Source organism: Arabidopsis lyrata (assembly GCF_000004255.2).
Source record: "Arabidopsis lyrata subsp. lyrata unplaced genomic scaffold ARALYscaffold_3, whole genome shotgun sequence".
NCBI lineage: Eukaryota > Viridiplantae > Streptophyta > Magnoliopsida > Brassicales > Brassicaceae > Arabidopsis > Arabidopsis lyrata.
In genome coordinates, this window is record NW_003302553.1 from 8,264,456 (window position 1) to 8,284,855 (window position 20,400).

Genomic DNA, 20,400 nt, shown 5'->3' on the forward strand with positions numbered 1-20,400 from the left:
AACAAACTTTAAGAAAATAGTTGAAAGCGAAGTCGCGCACCAAACCAAAAAATACTAATAACACAAAAACCAAAAAATTCTAACCGAACTAAACCAAAGCAAACCAGAAAACTAAAATGGCCACCTACACATTTGTGTAGGGGAGGAACTTAAACCACAGTTTTATTTAAATAATTGGCTATGTTGATAAAAACCTGGTTTGATATAATAATATAAGGGATTCAAGACTCAGTTCGTGGAGAATTGTGGCATTTACCCCTTAATTTATGATATGATCAACTAACTTAGAGCCCAATTAGGATTGAGAACCGGTTTTCGTGTTACCAGTACTGTACCACACAATAATAGATCCGGTTAATGAAGAAAGAATAGAAAGAGACGGCACTTATTCCACCACACGGAAAAGCAAAAAAACCGTAAGACGACGACGACGACGACGACGAAAGTCTACTCAACTTTTGCTTCCTTCTGATTCTCTCTTTATCCGCAATCCAATCACGAGTCACCATCCCTAAGACAAACCCTAAAAATTTCATCAAAAATCCCAAAATTAGGGTCGAGATTCTCTAATCCCGCAAGGGGGAAGGAAACAACAAAGAAGATGGTTTTTCCCTGGAACATTGCTAAATCAGCGGAGGAAGCTTTTTCTAGATGGGCGGTGAAGAGGGTCGTCAAATTCTTGTTGAAGAAGAAATTGGGTAAACTCATACTTGGTGATATCGACCTTGATCAGCTCGATATTCAGCTTCGTGATGGCTCTATTCAGCTCTCCGATCTTGCTATCAACGTTGACTATTTTAATGACAAGGTTTTTTTTCCTTCTTCCTCATCTTTTCTTTCAAATGATGCTATGGAATTCTGAACAAGTGTGTTAGTGTTTGGCTCTGGATTAGAAGTTTAAGCATATTGAGGTTTTATGTTGAGGATGATGAAACTGTGTTTTAGTTGCTTTTGTTTGTTTCAAATTCTCTATCGGGGAGCTCTAGTTCATTGGTAGTGGTCTATTTCTGGATGAACTAAAGACCATTCTCAGTTTGATTTTCTTATCAATTTGTTGAAAAGGAACTAATTCTGACAGTACCATCTCCTGTACTATCTTTCCTATTTGAATCCAGTTTGATGCTCCCCTACTCATAAAGGAAGGCTCAATTGGAGCTTTGGTAGTTAAAATGCCTTGGAAGACTAATGGTTGTCAAGTTGAGGTTGACGAGCTTGAGCTTGTTCTTGCACCACGTTTGGAGACTAATGCATCATCTTCAAATGAAGCCAGCACCTCCGCCTCTACCCGAGAAGATTCACATAATATACGTCTTGAAAGAGGAAAGCATGAGAATGACATGTTGTTGAACGCTGCAAAATCTGCGTCTATCGATGTCCATGAAGGCGTTAAGACGGTTGCCAAGATAGTGAAATGGTTTCTTACAAGTTTTCATGTCAAAATTAAGAATCTGATTATAGCATTTGATCCCGATTTTGGCCAAAAACTGAATGAAGCTGGTCCTCGGCCAACATTGGTACTTAGAATGACAGAAATAGAGTGTGGAATTTCAGAGGACCGAGTTTCGGCTGCTGATGTTTCTCCTGATAGTTTCCTTGGTACTAGTCGACTTGCAAACTGTGTGAAGTTTCAAGGAGCCGTCGTAGAGCTTTTAAATATGGATGATGATGATGGCGACAAAACTTGTGGTAAAAAAACATCAAATGATGTGACTTTGATCATGACCGGCGAAGGAGGTGGCTTTTCAGGGAGTTTGAATTTTAGTATACCCTGGAAGAATGGTTCTTTAGACATTCGCAAGGTGGATGCTGATATTTCTATTGATCCTGTTGAAGTACGACTTCAACCGTCTACAATTAGATGGTTCTTACAATTGTGGAAGACTTTCACAAGTTTCGGATCAGACTGTTGCCCATCAGTTTCTCATTCTGATTCATTGACGGATTCACCTACAATACCTACTAATGCAATGGTAACGCCTCCAGCTACACTATCAGTGTCAGGTGGCCAAGAATTGGAGCCTGATACTACACCTAACTTACAGTTTATACCGGATTGGTTTCCGTCTTCTTTCAGCAAGAAAGAAGAGGATGGAGAAGTAGATATTGGGGCAAGGTATGAAGGATGTCTCTAACATGATATTTCGTTTTCTCAAGTCTTTCAGAGATATTGTATTTTTTACTTGACTTGTTTTTCATCTTTCATCACAATCTGGATATGAATTTACCTTTAGTTTTTAACTGAATTCTCTTATCTGTGTTATCTCTTCTTGTTTCCTACAGTGTGGACCAGTTTTTTGAATGTTTTGATGCAATGAGGAGTTACCAATCAGCTTGTGGAAGCCAAGGAATGTGGAATTGGACATCTTCTGTCTTCACAGCAATCAATGCTGCATCTAGCCTTGCTTCTGGGTCTTTGCTTCTTCCTTCTGGTAAGAATACTTTCTTGAATTGTGTTTAAATTTGTGCATTGAGCATATTGGTATGTGTTATCACCAAAGAGATGTAAGCTTTCTTATACCGGTGTTAATCCTGTTATGTAATCTTAGGTTATTTCTTGTGTTCTCTATTCTTTCACTGCTACCCTATACACTGTCAAGCTTTGTAATTAAATCAATCAATTAGCTAGTAATGCCAAGCAGTTTAAGTCGTTATAGTAACAAACTATGTGCACTATTCTCATCAATATGCAGAACAACAACATGTTGAAACAAGTTGTAAATTATCCTTTGCTGGAGTTTCGGTGGTATTATTTTTCCAAGATGAAGACAATTGGAAGGATGTTTCCACGCGGATTCACTACTTGGGTGCAGAACTCAGAGATATTTCGGTCTCTTTTCAGGTAATTACCTTGATGAATTGTGTTTCCTCCCCTCGCTAGTATCTGTGCTTGAGTTTCTTAAAACATTCAATAAGGTCAACAGGTATGCCCTCATGATCTGAGGTTAGAAGGAGAAGTGAACAGCATGGAGATCGCCGATTATTTTCAAGCTGGAAATGTTGTTGACACTGCTAATGCTGAATCTCAGACTTGTTTGATTAAGGATTTACAAGCGAAAGTTCAGACTAGTCTTCCTCCCTTTGCCTCGTCTGATATGCATACTGACTCTGAAAGATTAAGCGAGATAGTTTCTGATGGATTTCTCTTTCGTAGCAAGGGTTTCGCAGTCAAGACATTGTTGGTTATAGCTGCAGGGGGCAGTGGATTTCAGTTTATTGTCAATTTCCAATCATCCAAAGCCAGCCATAGAGGATCAAACTCATTCTCGTTGAGTTTACCACCTACCACATTCTGGCTGAACCTTCATTCAGTAGAAATGTTGGTAAATCTTTTCAACGATGTATCCGAATCTATCCCCATATTCAGTCATGAAAGGAATCAGGTGGCATCCTCTTCTAAATCAGAAAGTTTGCGAGGTAGTGTGTCAATCTGGAATGCTCGAGTGATTCTGTGGTTTCCTTTTGAGAGCATTTCAGAAAGGTTATGTAACTCGCTTGGTGAGCAGTTTATTGTCGTCGACTTATCTTCCTCTCCGCAATCTGACAAGGATAGGCGTAAGGAAGGAAGTCCGGGAGAAATGTACTTTACATCTGCTACTCGCTCTATATGCTTCCGTGTCGGTGATGCTAGCATCTATTTGGTTACTTCTGACCATAAAGATTCCGAAACAAATTCATATCGTAGGCAGGTTGAATTCTCTGCATATAATATCTTACATACCAACAATAAAACGAGGCACCAACTTTCAACCATTGGTATGTTTTGGCAAGATAGACCTACTGTTAGCCCTTGTTTAGTGGAGAGAGCTAAGATGTTGGCTACGCAGGAAGAATCTATTCAGACAGATAAATCTGGGGGGAGTGGCCTTGAGTTTGCTGCTGTTGCTACGCCCAAAGATCAAGAAGACATCTACTCTCGAACCAGGAAAGAAATAATTATGGCTTCTTCATTCTGCCTTTATCTTCATTTGCTTCCACTTGCTATCCGTTTAGATAGTTGGCAATACAGCAAATTATGTAATCTCGTAGAAGAGGCAAAAATTTGGCTATCACGTATGGCAGCCAATACAGCTGAGCAAACAGGGGAATCTGTTGTGTGTCAAACGTCTCTCGTTGTTGAATGTGATTCTATTGACATTTTGGTTAGGCCAGAACCTCAAATGGGCATAAAAATTCAGCTTCAGACTGAGCTTCCTGGATCATGGATTCAGTTCAACCTGAGGGTTCAGAAATTAAATCTTATGTCTGTCTCAAATCTTGGCAGTATCTCTGGTGCTGATTTCTTTTGGTTAGCCCATGGGGAAGGCACCTTATGGGGTTCTGTTACAGGTCTAGCTGATCAGGGACTGCTATTACTCTCATGTAACAATTCTGCAATCAAACGTGGTAATGGAGGAGGTTCAAATGCATTGTCGTCAAGGTTCGCTGGCTTAGATTTTCTGCACTTACAGGAACCAGGAATTTGTTATGATTATTTAGCAGTATCTGTCAGGGGCTGTACGATCTCGGCTGTGGGAGGACGCCTGGATTGGATAGAAGTGGCTACTTCTTTTTTCACTTTTGAAGATGAAAAAAAATCTCAAGAGATGAACTCCAGCTCATCTAGCGGCTCCTCTTTTATTCTGAATTTGGTTGATGTTGGTCTAAGCTATGAGCCCCACCATGAGAGTACAGATCATTTACGTCAAGCAAGTATTCCATGGGTTGCCTGTCTGGTAGCTGCATCTTCTTTTAGCCTTTCAAAGAAAAGTCTGGTTGATTCCATAAGAAATGATTATAGAATCAGGATTCAAGATCTTGGGCTTCTTCTGTCCGTGGATTTTGACCTTAGCAAGCTTAATGGAATGTACAGTTCAGAGCATCTTCATGAGACTGGCTATGTTAAAGTTGCTAATGAGGCGCTTATTGAAGCAACTCTAAGGACTAACTCTGAAAATGGCCTTCTTTGGGAGTTAGAGTGTTCCAAATCTCACTTATTAATTGAAACTTGCAGTGACACGACTTCTGGTTTGATTCGCTTGGCCACCCAGCTCCAACAGTTACTTGCTCCTGATTTGGAGGAATCAGCTGTGCACTTGCAGACTCGATGGGACAGCATTCAGCAGGCAAATGCTAGGAATGATTTTGATATCAGCGACAGACTCAGTAGCTCCGATTCAAGTGGAGAAATGAAATATTTAAGATTAGAGTCAGAAAATGAAACTGGGGTCATTGGGTTGATGGACGAAATAAATGAAGATGCATTCCAATTTGATGTCAATCTGACAGGTCAGTCTGACTCTGTGGAGTGTCAGAATAACTATATGTCACCTCATGGAGTCTCTCATGGGCAGGCATATAATTGGGTACCTGCTACTCCTGAGAAACTACCTTCTAATCACAGTATCTGTGGGTCATCATCTAGAATAAATTCAGAAAGCAGTAAAATATTCCTAGATAGAGAGAGCCTGCCTGAAATATTTGAAAACTATTGTTTTTCTGACTTCCGTCCATCGTCAGAGGTACCTCAAGATGGGGATTCATCAGGGAGAGAATTGTTTCCTGAGACTGATCTGAGGAGAGGAAATTCTGGGTGGTATGATGACGCGTCCTTAAGAATTTTAGAAGACCATGTGTCAGAAGCAACTGAGGAAGATCATGAGGAACATATTCTGGATGGAGAATTTTCATCTTTTGGCCAGACGTCTTATCCTGCTGTAGCACCTAATGGACGTATCCTTCTGAAAAACATTGACCTCAAATGGAGAATTTACTCTGGCTCTGATTGGCATGATTCTAGAAAGAAAGGTGAAAATTTTAAACATACAAAGGGCCGGGATACAACTTCGTGCCTTGAGCTGGAGTTATCTGGGGTGCAGTTCCTGTATGAAACCTTTCCAATTGGCGGAATATGTACCTCTAAATTATCTCTCATGGTCCAAGATTTTTATCTGTATGATAGAAGCAACAATGCACCTTGGACATTGGTAATTGAGATTTTTCACTCTTATCATCATAAGATTGATTATACTAGAAAAACCTGGGTAGGTAAATTAACTTGTTCCGTTTAATTATAGGTCCTTGGATATTATAACTCAAAAGATCACCCAAGAGATTCCTCTTCATATGCTTTCAAGTTGGAATTAAAAGCTGTCAGACCTGACCCTGAGACGCCACTTGAGGAAAACCGGTATGCTATCTATATTATTTACGGTGTTATACTTACTTTTCTTCTTATATCTAAGAATGCAGACCACAATTATTATTTCAGTAAACACTAACCTAGTTTTATGCACAATAAAATTTTCAACAAAAGATTCTTCAGGAAAATTTTCAACAAATTCTGTTTTCGTAGTACAATCCTTTGTTCCCAACAACTCTGTCAAACTTTTTCTGAGTTACGTTTGTTATCTTTATACATTAGCTACATTGTCAAATTTAATGCTTATCAAAGAAAGGACAATTGCGTTAATACTATATTATTGAGGTCACTTTTCCGTGGAGGTAGTAATGTTCATACATAAATGTTTCTACAAGAGTCCCCCTATTTGGTAGATTTTGGTGTTTCATTCCTTTTCTCTGCCACTTAAATGGACCTTCTGCTAATGGCTTAAATATATATGAATACCCTTTCTTTCCTTTTCCTCATGAACTGCGTCCTCCCAGGTTACGGGTCGCTTTACTCCCTATACTGTTGCATCTTCATCAAAGTCAACTGGATTTTCTCATCAGCTTCTTTGGAGCTAACAGCCTAGAAAAGCCTGATGTTTCCATGGGAGACTCAGGTGGTTCAACGTTGTCGGTTTCTGTTAAAGGACATAATATCATAGAAGAAGCGCTTCTTCCATATTTTCAGGTAAATAAAGCTTCTTTCTTCCTATAAGCTAGTATGATGGCGGAGGAGAAGCATTCACGTGCTCAGATGAATGTGATGCTAATCATGTTGATTGGCATGAGAACATGATGTCATTCAGCTGAAATTATAAACCTCGGTGTTCTTGTATTCGAAGTTTTGAGGAAGTTCTGACTAATTTAATTCATTTTGCAGAAATTTGACGTATGGCCTGTTAGTGTTCGAGTTGATTACAGTCCCCATCATGTTGATATAGCAGCACTAACAGGAGGGAAATATGCAGAGCTTGTGAACCTTGTACCCTGGAAGGTAAGAAACAAAACTTTCCAACCTGTGTGTGTCTTCAAGATTTTTTCAGCATCATTTGCTCATCACAGAGGAATATATGCAGGGGATTGAATTACAGCTCAAACATGTGCATGCTGCTGGAATCTATGGCTGGGGAAATGTATGTGAGACTATACTGGGAGAATGGTTGGAAGATGTATCTCAGAATCAGGTTTGGTTGGAAGACTATGGCTTATGCACATTAATGATCATCCCTTTTATGGGTTATTGACAAGCTTTTGAATGTTCTATAACTGCATCTTTAGATTCATCAACTGTTAAAGGGGATCCCAACAGTAAGATCACTTTCTGCTCTTTATGCTGCTGCTCTAAAGCTGGTCTCGTCACCTGTTGAAAGTTACAGGAAAGATCGAAGGCTAGTGAAGGGAGTCCAAAGAGGTAAGACGTGAAAACCCAAAGTGCTGAATGCTCAATTTTCGTTATTATATTCCTTTTCTTTCTTTCTGTTATCAGAAACTAAGCTACTTATAGTGCGCTGATAAGATTTGTTCGTTATCGTATATGATATTACAACTGCCGAAGCCACTTGCAAAACTGAAGCTATTCATAAAAGTTTCTTTTGGGGTTAATATATTTTCTAGATTCTCATTCCTCTAGAACAAGGGTTAATGACAATAGCTGGTAGCCCTCTGACCATGATTAGGAAACCCTTATATATAAAAGACTTCTAAAATAGTTGATTCTGAAATTGCCTCCTTTAAGCAAGATGCATAACATATGTTGCTGTGGCAAAATTATTACACATCCACAGTGTCAGGTCATGATCATGTTCCTGATACTATCCATTCTTAAATAAATATGTTCAGCAGCATGTGTTTGGTTCATCCAGGAGTTCATTTTTTGTATTATTCTATGGTATGCATTACGAAACTGTAACTGTTTTCAGGTACTATAGCGTTTCTCAGAAGCATCTCACTGGAAGCTGTTGGACTTGGTGTTCACTTGGCAGCCGGGGCTCATGATATTTTATTGAGAGCAGAATATATATTTGCAAGTGCACCATCATTGCCACAACCCCAAGGCAAAACAAAGACGAATGTTAGACATAATCAGCCTAGAAACGCTAAGCAAGGCATGCTTAAGGTGAGTGAAAAAGGCAATACATGTCCTGCATTTCTGCTCCTGGATCATGATATATTTACATTGCCGAGGTTTTATAGGCATGTGAGAGCATCGGTGATGGAATAGGAAAGACAGCTTCTGCATTAGTCCGCACACCTTTGAAGAAGTATCAACGTGGAGACGGAGCTGGATCAGCATTTGCAACAGTTGTTCAGGGAGTTCCAACAGCTGCTATAGCACCTGCTTCAGCTTGTGCTAGAGCTGTACATAGTGCTCTAGTTGGCATCAGAAATAGGTTAGTTCATATTAAATATTGTGGAAATACGGCTGGAAAAATCTGTTATTTGCAAAGTATTAAAGACTCATGGAGATTATTATCTCTACTTTCAGTCTTGATCCTGAACATAAAAAGGAATCCATGGAAAAGTACTTAGGCCCTGATAAACAAAGGAAGCAGGACCAACACCGATAAACTCAGGTAAATTCCTGGTCAGTCTAATACTCTTACATCTTCTCAGACTGGTTATTGCAACTGCGGATATTCATCTAGCAGTTTGAGAAACCTGGTTTTAACCATTTACTGCACTGTGTTGTAATCTGTTTGTTACAGATTATCCATGTTGGTGTGAGGTCCCTTTTACATATAGCATGTAAGTCTACTAAACTTACTGAGATCTAAGTTTACCGGTTCGGTGGTTTTTCAATTCTTATAAACGGTTTGCTCTTTATATGGATTTTTGGTGATTGGGTTTCTCGAGCTTATAGGTTTCAACATGTTTCATTTTCCTGCAGGTGTATAGGTTTGGATAGAGTAAAGTGCAGAACCATTCTTTTACCCATTGAAAAGCCAAAGAGATGGGATAGTTTTGGTATAGAATATAAATCTTTTAAACATTATAGAATCATTCAGTTTGTTTGTCTCTGTGCATAGACATTTTCGATATTGCTTCATTGTAAATTTACCCCCAGCAAGTTTGCCAAATGAGTGAAAGTGTACAGGTTTTTTGTTCAAAATAACTTTCAGTTTCTATCTTCATTATGTTAAAATCATTAAAATATTTTAAAATCATTAAAATATTTTAAAATCGAGTGGGACTCGACTACTCACACTCAGGCACAGGCAGGATCATGTTGCAAACGTGGTCAAACATGGTTCCCGAAAAATCATGTTTCATTTAATAAACTACTGTTATATTTATTATTTTCTGGCGTCAAATAGAAGTTAGCTGTGGCATCTTGTATTTTAGTCGAATATAGTGAAAGAAGTTGCATAGAATTCTTCTTCTTTGGGTTTTGTGGAGATTGTGGAAGAATAGAAACAAGTTCTTTTTTGAAGGTATTTGTTTCTGTCCACAAGATTCAATGAGGAAAATCTGGGATGATGTTGATGAGTGGTTGTTGGCTCAAAATGTTGTTCAAAATGTGGAAGAAGAGCTGGAGAGATTCACAGGTGCAAAGGTTAAAAAGTGGGAACCTCCACCGGATCTGTGGAGCAAGTGTAACATTTCCTTGTCTTGGTCTAACAGAAACCGTTTGGGAGGTGGAGCATGGGTGGTTAGAGATGTAGATGGGAAGGTTATAGTACATAGTAGGAAAGTTTTTTGTGGTTTGAACAACAAGAAAGAGGCTATGCTTATGTGTTTGACTTGGGCCATGGAGAGCATGTTCAGTCTGAAGATGAATAGGGTTATATTTGCGGCTGAGGCTCACGATATTTTTGGTGCTATGGCGAGACCTAAAGCATGGCCTTCTTTCAGTCATGAGGTGATGGAGATTAATCGTTTTTTGGATAAGTTTAAGGATTGGAAGTTGGAGGTTGAAAGTGCTGCTTCAAATAGAGGTTCTACTCTTATTGCACAAAGTGTTACTTCTGAAGGAAGATTACATGATTATGTGGGAGCAGGCCATCCTTTTTGGTTGCATGGATTTTTTGAAGAGGAGCGACTTACCTCGGTTGTTAGTTAACGTTCATGGTCCTTTGCTTTTTACTAATTTTTTGGAGGTTTAGAGGTGTGTTACCCTTTCTCTAAGCTGTGTACATCTTGATTGTGTTCAAGATTGTGTTGTTTTGGATATTATCATCTTTCTAATATATTTTAACCAGACGGAAAAAAAAAAAATTCTTCTTCTTTAAAGGACTATCTGAGACTAGCTGATTAATACATCTATATCTATCCGATTAATCAGTCGGCAAAATTAGGACATAATGCATGCTAATCATTTAGGTGTTAACCAGAGAGTTTATTAGAATACTGAACCAGTTGCATTCAAGTGGTTTTTCAACGATGGAGATATAATATAGCTAACGATGATGATCATAGGTCATAGGAAACAAACTACATAAAAATTAGAGAGAACTCCAAGAAAAACAGGAAAAATAAGAACAATAAAAAATCGAAAATAATAATATATAGCTTTTTATTAGCATTACATATCTAGTTCGCCGTAGTTAGCTGACTTTTTCCGGAGTGGATCTTTCAGTCATCAGATTCCATTATACTTGCAAGACAATTCTGTAAAAATAAGAAATATACACATAAGATTATATAGAACTACATAATCAAGTTAGACACAACATGTGTTTGATCAAATAACAAATAATTATGCTAACCTGAGATTTGTGTGCATGGATTTTCTTGGACTTGTTGAGACCTAACTTCCACCAATTACGAGATCCCTTTGAGATGATGGTACGGTCAGAATCTTGAGCACTTAGTTCATCTCTAAGTGTCGTCACTTTCCTCTGAGTAGTCTTCTCCAGTGGCAACAAAACTCCACCAAAGAAGATCTCATCAGCCGCAGAAGTGAAACCCAAGTTTTCGACATTGAATTTGAAATCCGAAGAAACAGGAGCTTCCTTGTACTTCATCTGATCCTCCACTCTTGACACTGTCTGTTTACTGTCACTGTCTGCAAAATCATTGGAGAATGAGATTCTTGCGTCTACAAAGGATGGATACAATGAGGATTGTTCTACAGCATTAGCCATCTCTTTCTCTCTCTTTATCTACTCTTAACACTTAAGTTCAATTAGTAAGTTTGCTTCTTCTTTTGTGATAGTCTTGAATTGTGATTTTCATGCATCCACATGTTATGCATTTTATAGATATGAGATTGGTAGACATCCATGTGGTGTGGACTTCATCTTTTTTTTTTCTTTTTTTTTTTCTTTATCTAGTTTTTGATTATTTTTTATATTTCTTCTATATAGATTGACACTGAGTAAAACCGATTCAATGAACTTAAGTTTATTTAATTTTAGTTTTGACCTCTCTGTGGATAAAATAAGCAAAAGTATTGATTGAAGCATTAATGCGCCGTAAATATGGCTTAAGTAAAGGTAACATTTCTCCAAATTTGGATTATAGTCCTCAAAATATTTATATTGCCAACACAAATAAAATTTTCATTAAAAACTTTTTTCATCGTCCATACTCCATATCAATATTTACACTTATTTGAAATTTTTGAAATTAGTATAGTTGTCCGTATAACTATTTATAACTCAATACAAACTTAAAACCACTATCAAACTACTATCTTTAATCCAATATTTGCATATGTTCGGGTAAATTAAATTTTAGTTTCTTTTCTTGGAATGATTGGGTAAGAAGTAGATTATTTTTTTTTAGACTTTTGCAGAGGTATATCTTGATTTTGTATATCTTTGGGGTATATTATACAAATTTTTTTAGAACATTTCTTTCAGTACATTACATTTGATGGTTTAGTTAACATCTCTCTTATATTATAAGAGAATAGTTTAGAGTAAAAATATATAGTTTGCACTTTGCACTGATATCAAGATTGTTATGGATTAATATATACGGGTGAACAAAAATATAAACAAAAGAAGTACATAAGATAAGATGGCATCATTATAAGAAAAAATGGCATAACACTTTAAATGGGTTCGAATTCAATGTGTATTGAAAGCATAACATATACTAGATCTGTCGTTCATAGATGATTTAGATACATTGCATTGCATTTTCATGAACTTTTCTGTTTGTCTCTTAGATTTAGTTCGATTTAAGTGTGGCACTTTATTAACCGACATAAGTCCACCTTGTCCGCATCGTTTCCCTATCATTTCTTTATCTTATAAATTAGCTTTAATTTTTTGTACCGCTAATGCGAAAGTAATTGTTAAAGCACTCGTTTATTTATTAGTAAAAGAAATTTTTTGCATCTGGTCATTCATGATACTCATAAGATAAAATTTCGCCTAACTATCCGCTACTTCACGTACTCGGGACTATTATGCACTCGCAAGTGTGAACATAGTATTTCTCTAATCCCTCTCTCTCTCAAATAATTCTATAAAATTTATTATTCTAAAGGTAGGAGGAGATAGTTGTAGAGAATATGTCTTATATTGGAACTAGGGATTAGTAATGTACATAAACACCCTTAATCAAGAAAATAAAGTAATTATATTTCTCTCGGATAGGGTTAAGAAATTTCTTAATCATACATTGTTGTTATTAGACAAATAGAAGAAACAAACGAGCAGACAAACTACTGTAGCACCAAAAGAGCCATGTGAAGCTGAGCTGTAATTGTTCTACTGATCAAAAGCCCCAAAACATAAAATAATAATAAAAAAACATAAATTGTATAAAATCTATCTTTCTGGATTCAGATTTTAGGGTTTGACTAAAACTCTGCCAACGTTTGTCTTATTGTGTATACCCTCACGTGCTTCACTTCCAGTCCTAATGAAATTTTCCCACGTTTCTCCAACTAGGGTTTTGACGCGTGGTACTTTTGTACTTCTACGTAAGTGGACATAAAAGTTGTGTACAAAAAATTATTTTCGGAATGTGCAAAAACTATATGTTTCTCGAGTGCAATTGCATATTTTGACTTAGATTCAGATCCTGCAAGTTTTTCAGATCGAGTTTCTCTAGTGAATATGTGTTAAGTTCCCATTCTTTTGACGAGTGGAGATAATGTTACCAATCAAATACATAAATATAACAATCTTGCAATTTTTTTAATTTAAAGAAGCAAGGAGCTAAAACCAGAGTAGGATTTACATTTTTAAAAAAAGTTGTAAAGCATGGTAAGGGAATCTAGACATATAGATAGTATCAGAGGACTTTTGTGGTGGATAAGTAAGTTGTATCTAAATTTTATTTTGGCTGTCTTCTTGTCCCCGATTTTCTCTACATCTTCTGTCTTCTTCCTCTTACTTAACTCTCTTTATTTTTTGTTATTTATTTAACAAATAAATTACCTTTTCACCTCACTAATCTGATTTCTTAACACTTAAGTCCTTCACCAACAAAAAGACAAACTAACACGTCCAATTATTGTTGCATTTTTACTTTATCTTTAAATATCTGAATCCTACACTAAATTCAGGATCCTGCAAAAATAATAGAAGAATCTCCACTAAACTAACATCATTATAGTTTTTCTACATTTTAGGAAGAAAGACCAATATTTCTCATGGATTTAGCCGATCCAGTTCGGTCATGACTTTTCAACGTTTGGGATTCGACTGATCTAAGCATATGATCATGCATTCATATTGGCAAAATAAGACAAAACGGAACGTCACACATTCGATCGTCCGATCCTACAACAGCAAATCCTTGATGGTAAAAAAAAAAAAAAAAAAATCCTTGATGGTCCTAATAGACTCACTTTTTTTTTTTTTCTTTTGTGGTCTTAAGATCAAACTCGTCCAAACCAATAATATATACATGCATGCTTTGGATCTTCTAAACATCCCTAACTTGAATCCATAGTACACCATATCATGTGATGCGAGTACTTATGAGTCTAATGAACCTCCGAGGGAAAAGAAGAAAAAACAAAAAAAAAAAAAGAATGTCCACAAAATTAGCATAATAATGTCTCAAGGTTCAAAAACTTCAATCTCATACAAAATCATCATCGTGATTTACAGAAACTTGATTTGGTCTTTGCAAAGACATTTTAATCTGAGCATCATCAATGTTACTAGTACCATGTAAACGCTTATAAGTAGACAACTTCACTCTTTTTGTGGTCTCGTTGAGAGACAACGGTTGCAGCGGTTCCCGAGGTCTTTGTTGTGGTTTGTTAAAGGCACGCTTATTTACAGTTTGGTTCCGATTGTGCTCTTCGGACTCCACCATTTTTGGACTGACATTTGATTCGATGGGAACGAGCTTCCCATCTACCTGGTTTGTGAAAACAAACGTAACCTGCAATGTTTATTTATAGACCATGAAAATAGTTATCACAAAACCTGTAAACTTATTGGCTTTTCCATAAATCTGACATTAATGATTGATTATATTGAAAAAACTTGGAGACAACTCACCTCATCACCTGTTGAAGCTTGCAGTATAGCATCCGGAACAGACTTTGAGGTAAAGTGATGACCCCAGCTTCCTAGATCTTCTTCCAATGGAGTGCCCACCTGAGAATATTCAAGGAAAAAATTCTTTTTAGATGAATCGGATGGCAATAGACATGAGCAGAGTTTGTAGCAGACAATGGAATTGCTGAAGAAATAGCTCAAAACAGTCTTCGATTAATGCATGACTCAGTAACAAGCACAAGAAGGGACCTGTTTTTCAGAGTTTTTTAACAAGTTATAGCATCCTGCATCTTTTGCAAATCCGCCTATGTCTTCTTGGTCAATCTGGCAAGCATTGTCATCTACGTTGTTCTCATTTCCTTCTTCGATGTTTTCAGTACCAGCGGAATCATTTTGGCACCTATTGCAGCTCATCTTTTCATGGATTTCAGACCTAGTCACATTACCAGGAAAAATGCTTTGAGATAAACCATTGAATTGTGTATAATCCTTGAGGTACAAACTCTGTTCCCATAAATTGGATAGAGAAGCCATGTCAGAGTGGGCACAAAACATTCTGAATTCAGAAGAAATACATACCTAACATCCCCATGGAAAGAAAATAAATCTCGTAGATCCTCTGTAGAAAGTAAGTTCCCCTGGAAAATCAAAGATGTTGTGGTTGATATTCAAGCATTAGACACAAAATGACTAATAGATGAAGCATATAACATTCCAGCAAGGACCTGTCTCGTGTTGTTATCCGTCTGTTCATGCTGAATAACTTTTTGAAGCCCTTCCTTTGACATCTGGCGCTGGTAAACCTACCAATATACCAAATGGAAAACCAATATGAATCTGAGGTAAGCAATTACTCCCCCCGAGGATAATTGAGTACCAAATTAGGCTAGTTATGTGTTATGTTGGTGTTATGCAGTACCTTTTCTTCAATAGTTCCAGTACTAAGAAACCTGTATACATATACTCTTTTCTTTTGCCCATCCCTCCAAACTCTAGCAGCAGCCTGTTTTGACAGCGAAATAATGCATGCAGAGCACAATCGATCATCTCTTATCAAGATAGAATTGAAACATATCTAAGGGGAAGTTAGGATGGTAATTAATTACTTGTTTATCATTGGCAGGATTCCAATCGGGATCGAACAAAACAAGTCGATTAGCACCGATTAAATTTAATCCACAGCCACCCGCCTTGCTGCTTAAAAGAAATGCAAACTCATCCTACCAAAACCAAAAGTCAAACCAGGTGTATACTCAGATTTGAAACAACTGCATAAATAGATAAGCTCATGTACCTTTGTTGGGTCGTTCAACCGGTTAACAAGCTTCTGCCTCTTGCTGATTGTTGTTGATCCATCCAGCCTCAGAAAAGGATATCTTCTTTCACGACAGAGTTGAGCGAAAAGATCCAATGTCTAGTGCAAAAGGTACAGGCTATGATTATTGTATACTCAGACTGGATTTTAATTGCTATATATATGCAACACACCATCATTTTATCCTGAGTTGTCTTTTGGATACAAATAGACAAATCAGGGTAACGAGTTCCTTAGCTTCTCCGATATCACATGCAAAAGTTCCAAAAAAATATGATGGCTCATAAAACTCAGGATAACATAACACATAGCTTATGACTAATTCAAATTCAAAAGAGATTGCAACATCCATAATTGAAAGTTAGGCCAGTAGTAACATCACTAGTGACGACTAGCAGCTGAATTTGTTCAAAATCCATGTTGAGGCATTTCACACCAAAATTATGCACTGTCCTTTCAAATTAAATAAAAGTAACTTTCTATCCAACTCGAATTGACATTATCCAGCATACCTGTGTGTAGTTTGATACAAGGACTATGCGGTCATTGGTTTTTCGACGTAGGTTGGCCAAAAGTCTGGAGAGAACGTGCATTTTCCCAGAGAGCTCAACCCAGGCACCATCACCCCCAGTCCATGCTCCAGATCTGAAAGGATAGTTCCATTTAGATCCCAAGTAGTGACACACATGCAAACATGCAAGGAATCAAACTACAGAACGAAGCCTACCTCCCAGAGAACATTTCTGCAGGGAAAAACTCTAAGCAATTCTCGAACCCAACAGTTCCAGGACTGCCGCTTTTTATTGTATCGTAGATTAGCTACATAGAAAGAATAGGGCTATCATTTAGCATAAATGGGGAATGATGAAATAAGTTTTGTCGATCAAATAAATCATAGACCACTATAATTTATAAAACTAGCGTTTTAATATGAGAACTTGATAATAGCGCCTAGCTATATATGTTACAAAGACGACTCAGAAAAAATCTGGGAGAAACTTAAAAGCAAATGGATGAGGCTAAGAGTTTTACCTTTGGATGATTGCAGAGCTTCTTAAGAGCTGTTATATAAGCCAAAACTTTGGTTTGTTTTGCATTATCAGCAAGTGCTCTTTTAAGCTGCATGCAGAGGAACCCATTGTATATAGTTCTAATTATATATTTTACGTAGCGTAATAAGAATGACTGTGGTCAATGCTTACATTTTTTGAGCTAATAAAATGGTTGTACAAAGTGGACTGGAGAGTCGTCATCTTGCAACAAACTACTTCAATTATCTGCGAAACATCCAGCATCAGATTTTGATGTATTTCTGGCTTCAAAATAGAAGAGGAAGCAGCAAAGGGAAAAACTTGTAGCTAAGAAAAGAGATGACACTTCTACAAAGATGATCATTCTATCCCCACTTTCAGCAGATGTATCACTGCTAAAACTACAGGTGTTACCCGATATGACGAAATAGTTCAACGTATAAAGAAATAATAAAGGCTCTACTGACACAGACTTTTAAAGCATCATAAGAAACTATATTCAGAAGCCTGCGGCAGATACAGAAGGAAAAGCACCTTGGGTGGTAAGTGATTTGAGAGCAATGCATTGGTTCTCCTCAAAATAAACTGTAAAAAAAAAAATGAAAGTCTTCATAAGATATAGCAGTAAGAATTAAGAAATAATTATAAAAGGTCAGCAGTAGTGATACTCTTTATTGATCATCGTACCAAAATCATCTAAGCAAACTGCATTTCTCTTACGAGATACATCCAGATGATGATGAAATATTAATGATAATCAAATATTTAGATACAAAATGCTAGGAAGAATCACCTGATTGACTTTTGAACTCAGTTCTGCGGAGCGGTCAGCAGCTAAATTTTTCTCTTCCTCAGTGGCTGTAGGTTCTCTTCCACATATTATAGGTGCCTTATGTTTCATATATCAAAACAAGGATGCATCAAAAGAAGGTAGTGCAAGAAACATAAACAACCTATAGTCAATGGAACTGTAATTGTATGACACAGATAATAGCGTAAACAAATTCTCTCATCCAAAAACTATTTTTAAAGAAGCTTACAATTTAATGGAATCCAAAGCCATGAAGCAGCAGTACTGGAAACGAAACAGAATAAATATAGTAGCAAAGTATTCACTATAGAATAACTTAGGCTAATCCTACCCTTTTATGCCAAGAATAGCACAGAAAGATTGATCTTGACATAGTTAGAAATGACAGAATACAGAATGATCAATCGGCATCAAAATACAAAGTCTGTCACCTCATAATAATGGCGAAAATGAGCAGCATCACCTAAACTCCCTGGATTTGTAAAGTTGACCATGGCAAAAAACTCTTCCAAGTCATTCTGGAACATTCAGATGCAAAAAAATAGAAGTGAAAGCTTAGTGTTAAAATGTCAGGAGATATTTAATAGAGATAATCATTGGAATTTTCCATTACCTGCATGGGAGTTCCAGACAACAAAACCCGACGTTTGCATGTCAATGAAGCCAAAGCCTGTAATCAAATATGATGATAACCAATATTAGAAAGAAAAAAAGGGAAATAAAATGTATCAACCTGGAAGGATACGAAATAAGTATGTATTTGCATGCTACCCTGTTAGTTAGTGTCTGGTCATTTTTCAACCTATGAGCCTCATCGCATATTAGAAGATCACAGGATTCACTCTGGCAGAACTTGGATGAGTGCATTCGGAATGTCTCGTAAGAAATGATAAGTACCTGTTAACATTAGTTAGGTGATAAGTGCATTTCTCAGAGAGTCAGCCAGAAAATTATGCACAGCTATACCTGCAAAGCGCTTCGTGGTCGAGTGAAACTATCTATTCCAGACAAAACGTCATCTCTGGTGCTTTCACAGAGGGCTATAAGCTGGATCCTGTCTCCAACCCATTTCTTAATTTCAGCTTCCCAGTTACTGACAAGACTCGTTGGAGTAACAATAATGGCCTTTTTAACCATAGGCGTCCCATCAAATCCTTGACAAAGAAGTGTGTATAGTAAAGTAATGGACTGCAATGTCTTCCCCAATCTGCCAAATCAATTTAGAAGGAAATAAGAAAATAACATAGAAAATTATACGGTGTCCAGATTCAATTTTTCAATACAGAGAAGATAGATTTTACCCCATATCATCAGCCAGAATGCAACCATTTATATTTTCCGAACCATGTAATCCTGAAACACAATCGAACATGAACTGGACACCCTCTCTGCAGTCACAGAAAAACCACCTCACCATGTAAGTAAGGTTGTATACACATCTTTGATGCCAACTATAGATAACTTTATACTCATTGGTTTGCTGTATTCACCAGCCGTTCACTGAGGGTTATATGATTTTAAACGAAGAGCACATTAATGCCTTAAGAATTTGTAAGATCACAGCACAGATTGGAATCAAGTTTTGAGATCCTTAAAGATTACCCTGTACACGATGTCAATTCTTAGATAGAAATGAATACCTTTGATGAGGGCGAAGAAATTGGACAAGCAATGAATGCACCATGATTGTTGTTACATTGCTCATTCCATCTTCTTCAGATTGCCACAATATCAAGGGTTCAATATCAGGTGGCAGACAAACAACTTCCTCTTCTTCATCTTTCTCAATATTGGTTGATGCTTCTAGCTTAGTAGGTAAAGCAACCACAACAGGAGTTGAGGAACCCCAAGGGACAAACCGTTTTCGAGCTGAAAGGCGACGAGAAAGTTTTCCAGTGGAATTATAACCATGAGAACACGGAGGCTTAAAGGGCTTCCTACAAACTGCCGCTCCTTCTGAAACCGAAAGCACCCGAGGAAGGAGTGGCTGCCGTTGCACAACTAGATTACCCCTGTCAACAGTGCAGAAGATTCAATTCCATTTTCATATAACAATGGAATACTCATTTGATACAGCTTCAGAGACTAATCACAATCATCAGTTTGAATAAAATGGAGTTAATCGAACACGAGAACTCGAAATCCCCTCTAAAATCCCTAAATTCGAACTACAAAAAAAAAACACCAAATGATACATAGCCGCAAGCATCTAAGTTTAAATTGAAATAGAGGAGCTTCAATTACACACCTCAAAAGATCATTGACGTTCTTAGATTTCCGATCGGCGTCGGATGAAGGAGAAACCACCGCCAGGTCTTCGCAGTCAGGGTTTTCGTTTTCTCCTTCCGAATCTTGAGAATCATCCTTGTAGCTATCGCTGGAATCGTCGCAATCGGAAGACGATAAGATCTCTTCATCTTCTTCCTCCATTGTCGACACACCTACGAGCCCAGAGCTCCGCTATTTCACCAATCCTAAATTTCTTTTGGCGGCAAGAAATAAACCCAAAAACAAAAAGAAAAAAACCAAATTATTTTGAAATAAAATAACCCTATTGGAAAATGACTAAACTACCCTTGATAGTACGTGGTACGCTAGAATTTGCCTAACAGTTAATTTCATGAACGTTGTAATTTCCTACCTAATTTTTAAGTATTTACCATAAAAAAATAAAAATATCCGAAA

General features: G+C 37.2%; 3 protein-coding genes across 4 annotated transcripts; 1 reads left to right on the forward strand and 2 right to left on the reverse strand.

Annotated features, from left to right (window-relative positions):
* Positions 1 to 391: 391 nt before the first annotated feature.
* LOC9319233 (autophagy-related protein 2) lies at positions 392 to 9,271 on the forward strand. 2 transcript variants are annotated; one of them, XR_002333180.1, is made up of 15 exons: positions 392 to 808; positions 1,116 to 2,113; positions 2,281 to 2,429; positions 2,691 to 2,839; positions 2,922 to 5,963; positions 6,054 to 6,166; positions 6,643 to 6,832; positions 7,025 to 7,138; positions 7,221 to 7,328; positions 7,423 to 7,555; positions 8,064 to 8,260; positions 8,338 to 8,534; positions 8,630 to 8,728; positions 8,850 to 8,889; positions 9,032 to 9,271. XR_002333180.1 is itself a non-coding variant. In XM_021030624.1 (15 exons), the coding sequence occupies exons 1-13, from the start codon at positions 602 to 604 to the stop codon at positions 8,709 to 8,711; spliced, it is 5,679 nt and encodes a 1,892-aa protein (XP_020886283.1). In that variant the 5' UTR covers positions 393 to 601; the 3' UTR covers positions 8,712 to 8,717; positions 8,850 to 8,889; positions 9,032 to 9,271. The 2 variants fall into 2 exon arrangements, 1 of the variants encoding a protein (XP_020886283.1); XM_021030624.1 differs by having other exon boundaries at positions 393 to 808; positions 8,630 to 8,717.
* Positions 9,272 to 10,453: 1,182 nt separating this feature from the next.
* LOC9319234 lies at positions 10,454 to 11,638 on the reverse strand. The gene is made up of 2 exons (XM_002885253.2): positions 10,851 to 11,638; positions 10,454 to 10,752 (listed from the first exon to the last, which is right to left on the reverse strand). Exons 1-2 carry the CDS (start codon positions 11,226 to 11,228, stop codon positions 10,717 to 10,719), a joined length of 414 nt encoding a protein of 137 aa, XP_002885299.1. The 5' UTR covers positions 11,229 to 11,638; the 3' UTR covers positions 10,454 to 10,716.
* A 2,440-nt stretch (positions 11,639 to 14,078) lies between these two features.
* LOC9321366 (protein CHROMATIN REMODELING 25) lies at positions 14,079 to 20,314 on the reverse strand. The gene is made up of 21 exons (XM_021032321.1): positions 19,964 to 20,314; positions 19,356 to 19,727; positions 19,017 to 19,103; positions 18,682 to 18,922; positions 18,487 to 18,612; positions 18,329 to 18,385; positions 18,147 to 18,233; positions 17,698 to 17,793; positions 17,439 to 17,489; positions 17,076 to 17,150; positions 16,906 to 16,992; positions 16,601 to 16,692; positions 16,386 to 16,518; positions 15,853 to 15,972; positions 15,665 to 15,778; positions 15,478 to 15,561; positions 15,284 to 15,361; positions 15,138 to 15,196; positions 14,808 to 14,991; positions 14,559 to 14,657; positions 14,079 to 14,439 (listed from the first exon to the last, which is right to left on the reverse strand). The coding sequence occupies exons 1-21, from the start codon at positions 20,143 to 20,145 to the stop codon at positions 14,131 to 14,133; spliced, it is 2,733 nt and encodes a 910-aa protein (XP_020887980.1). The 5' UTR covers positions 20,146 to 20,314; the 3' UTR covers positions 14,079 to 14,130.
* Positions 20,315 to 20,400: the final 86 nt, after the last annotated feature.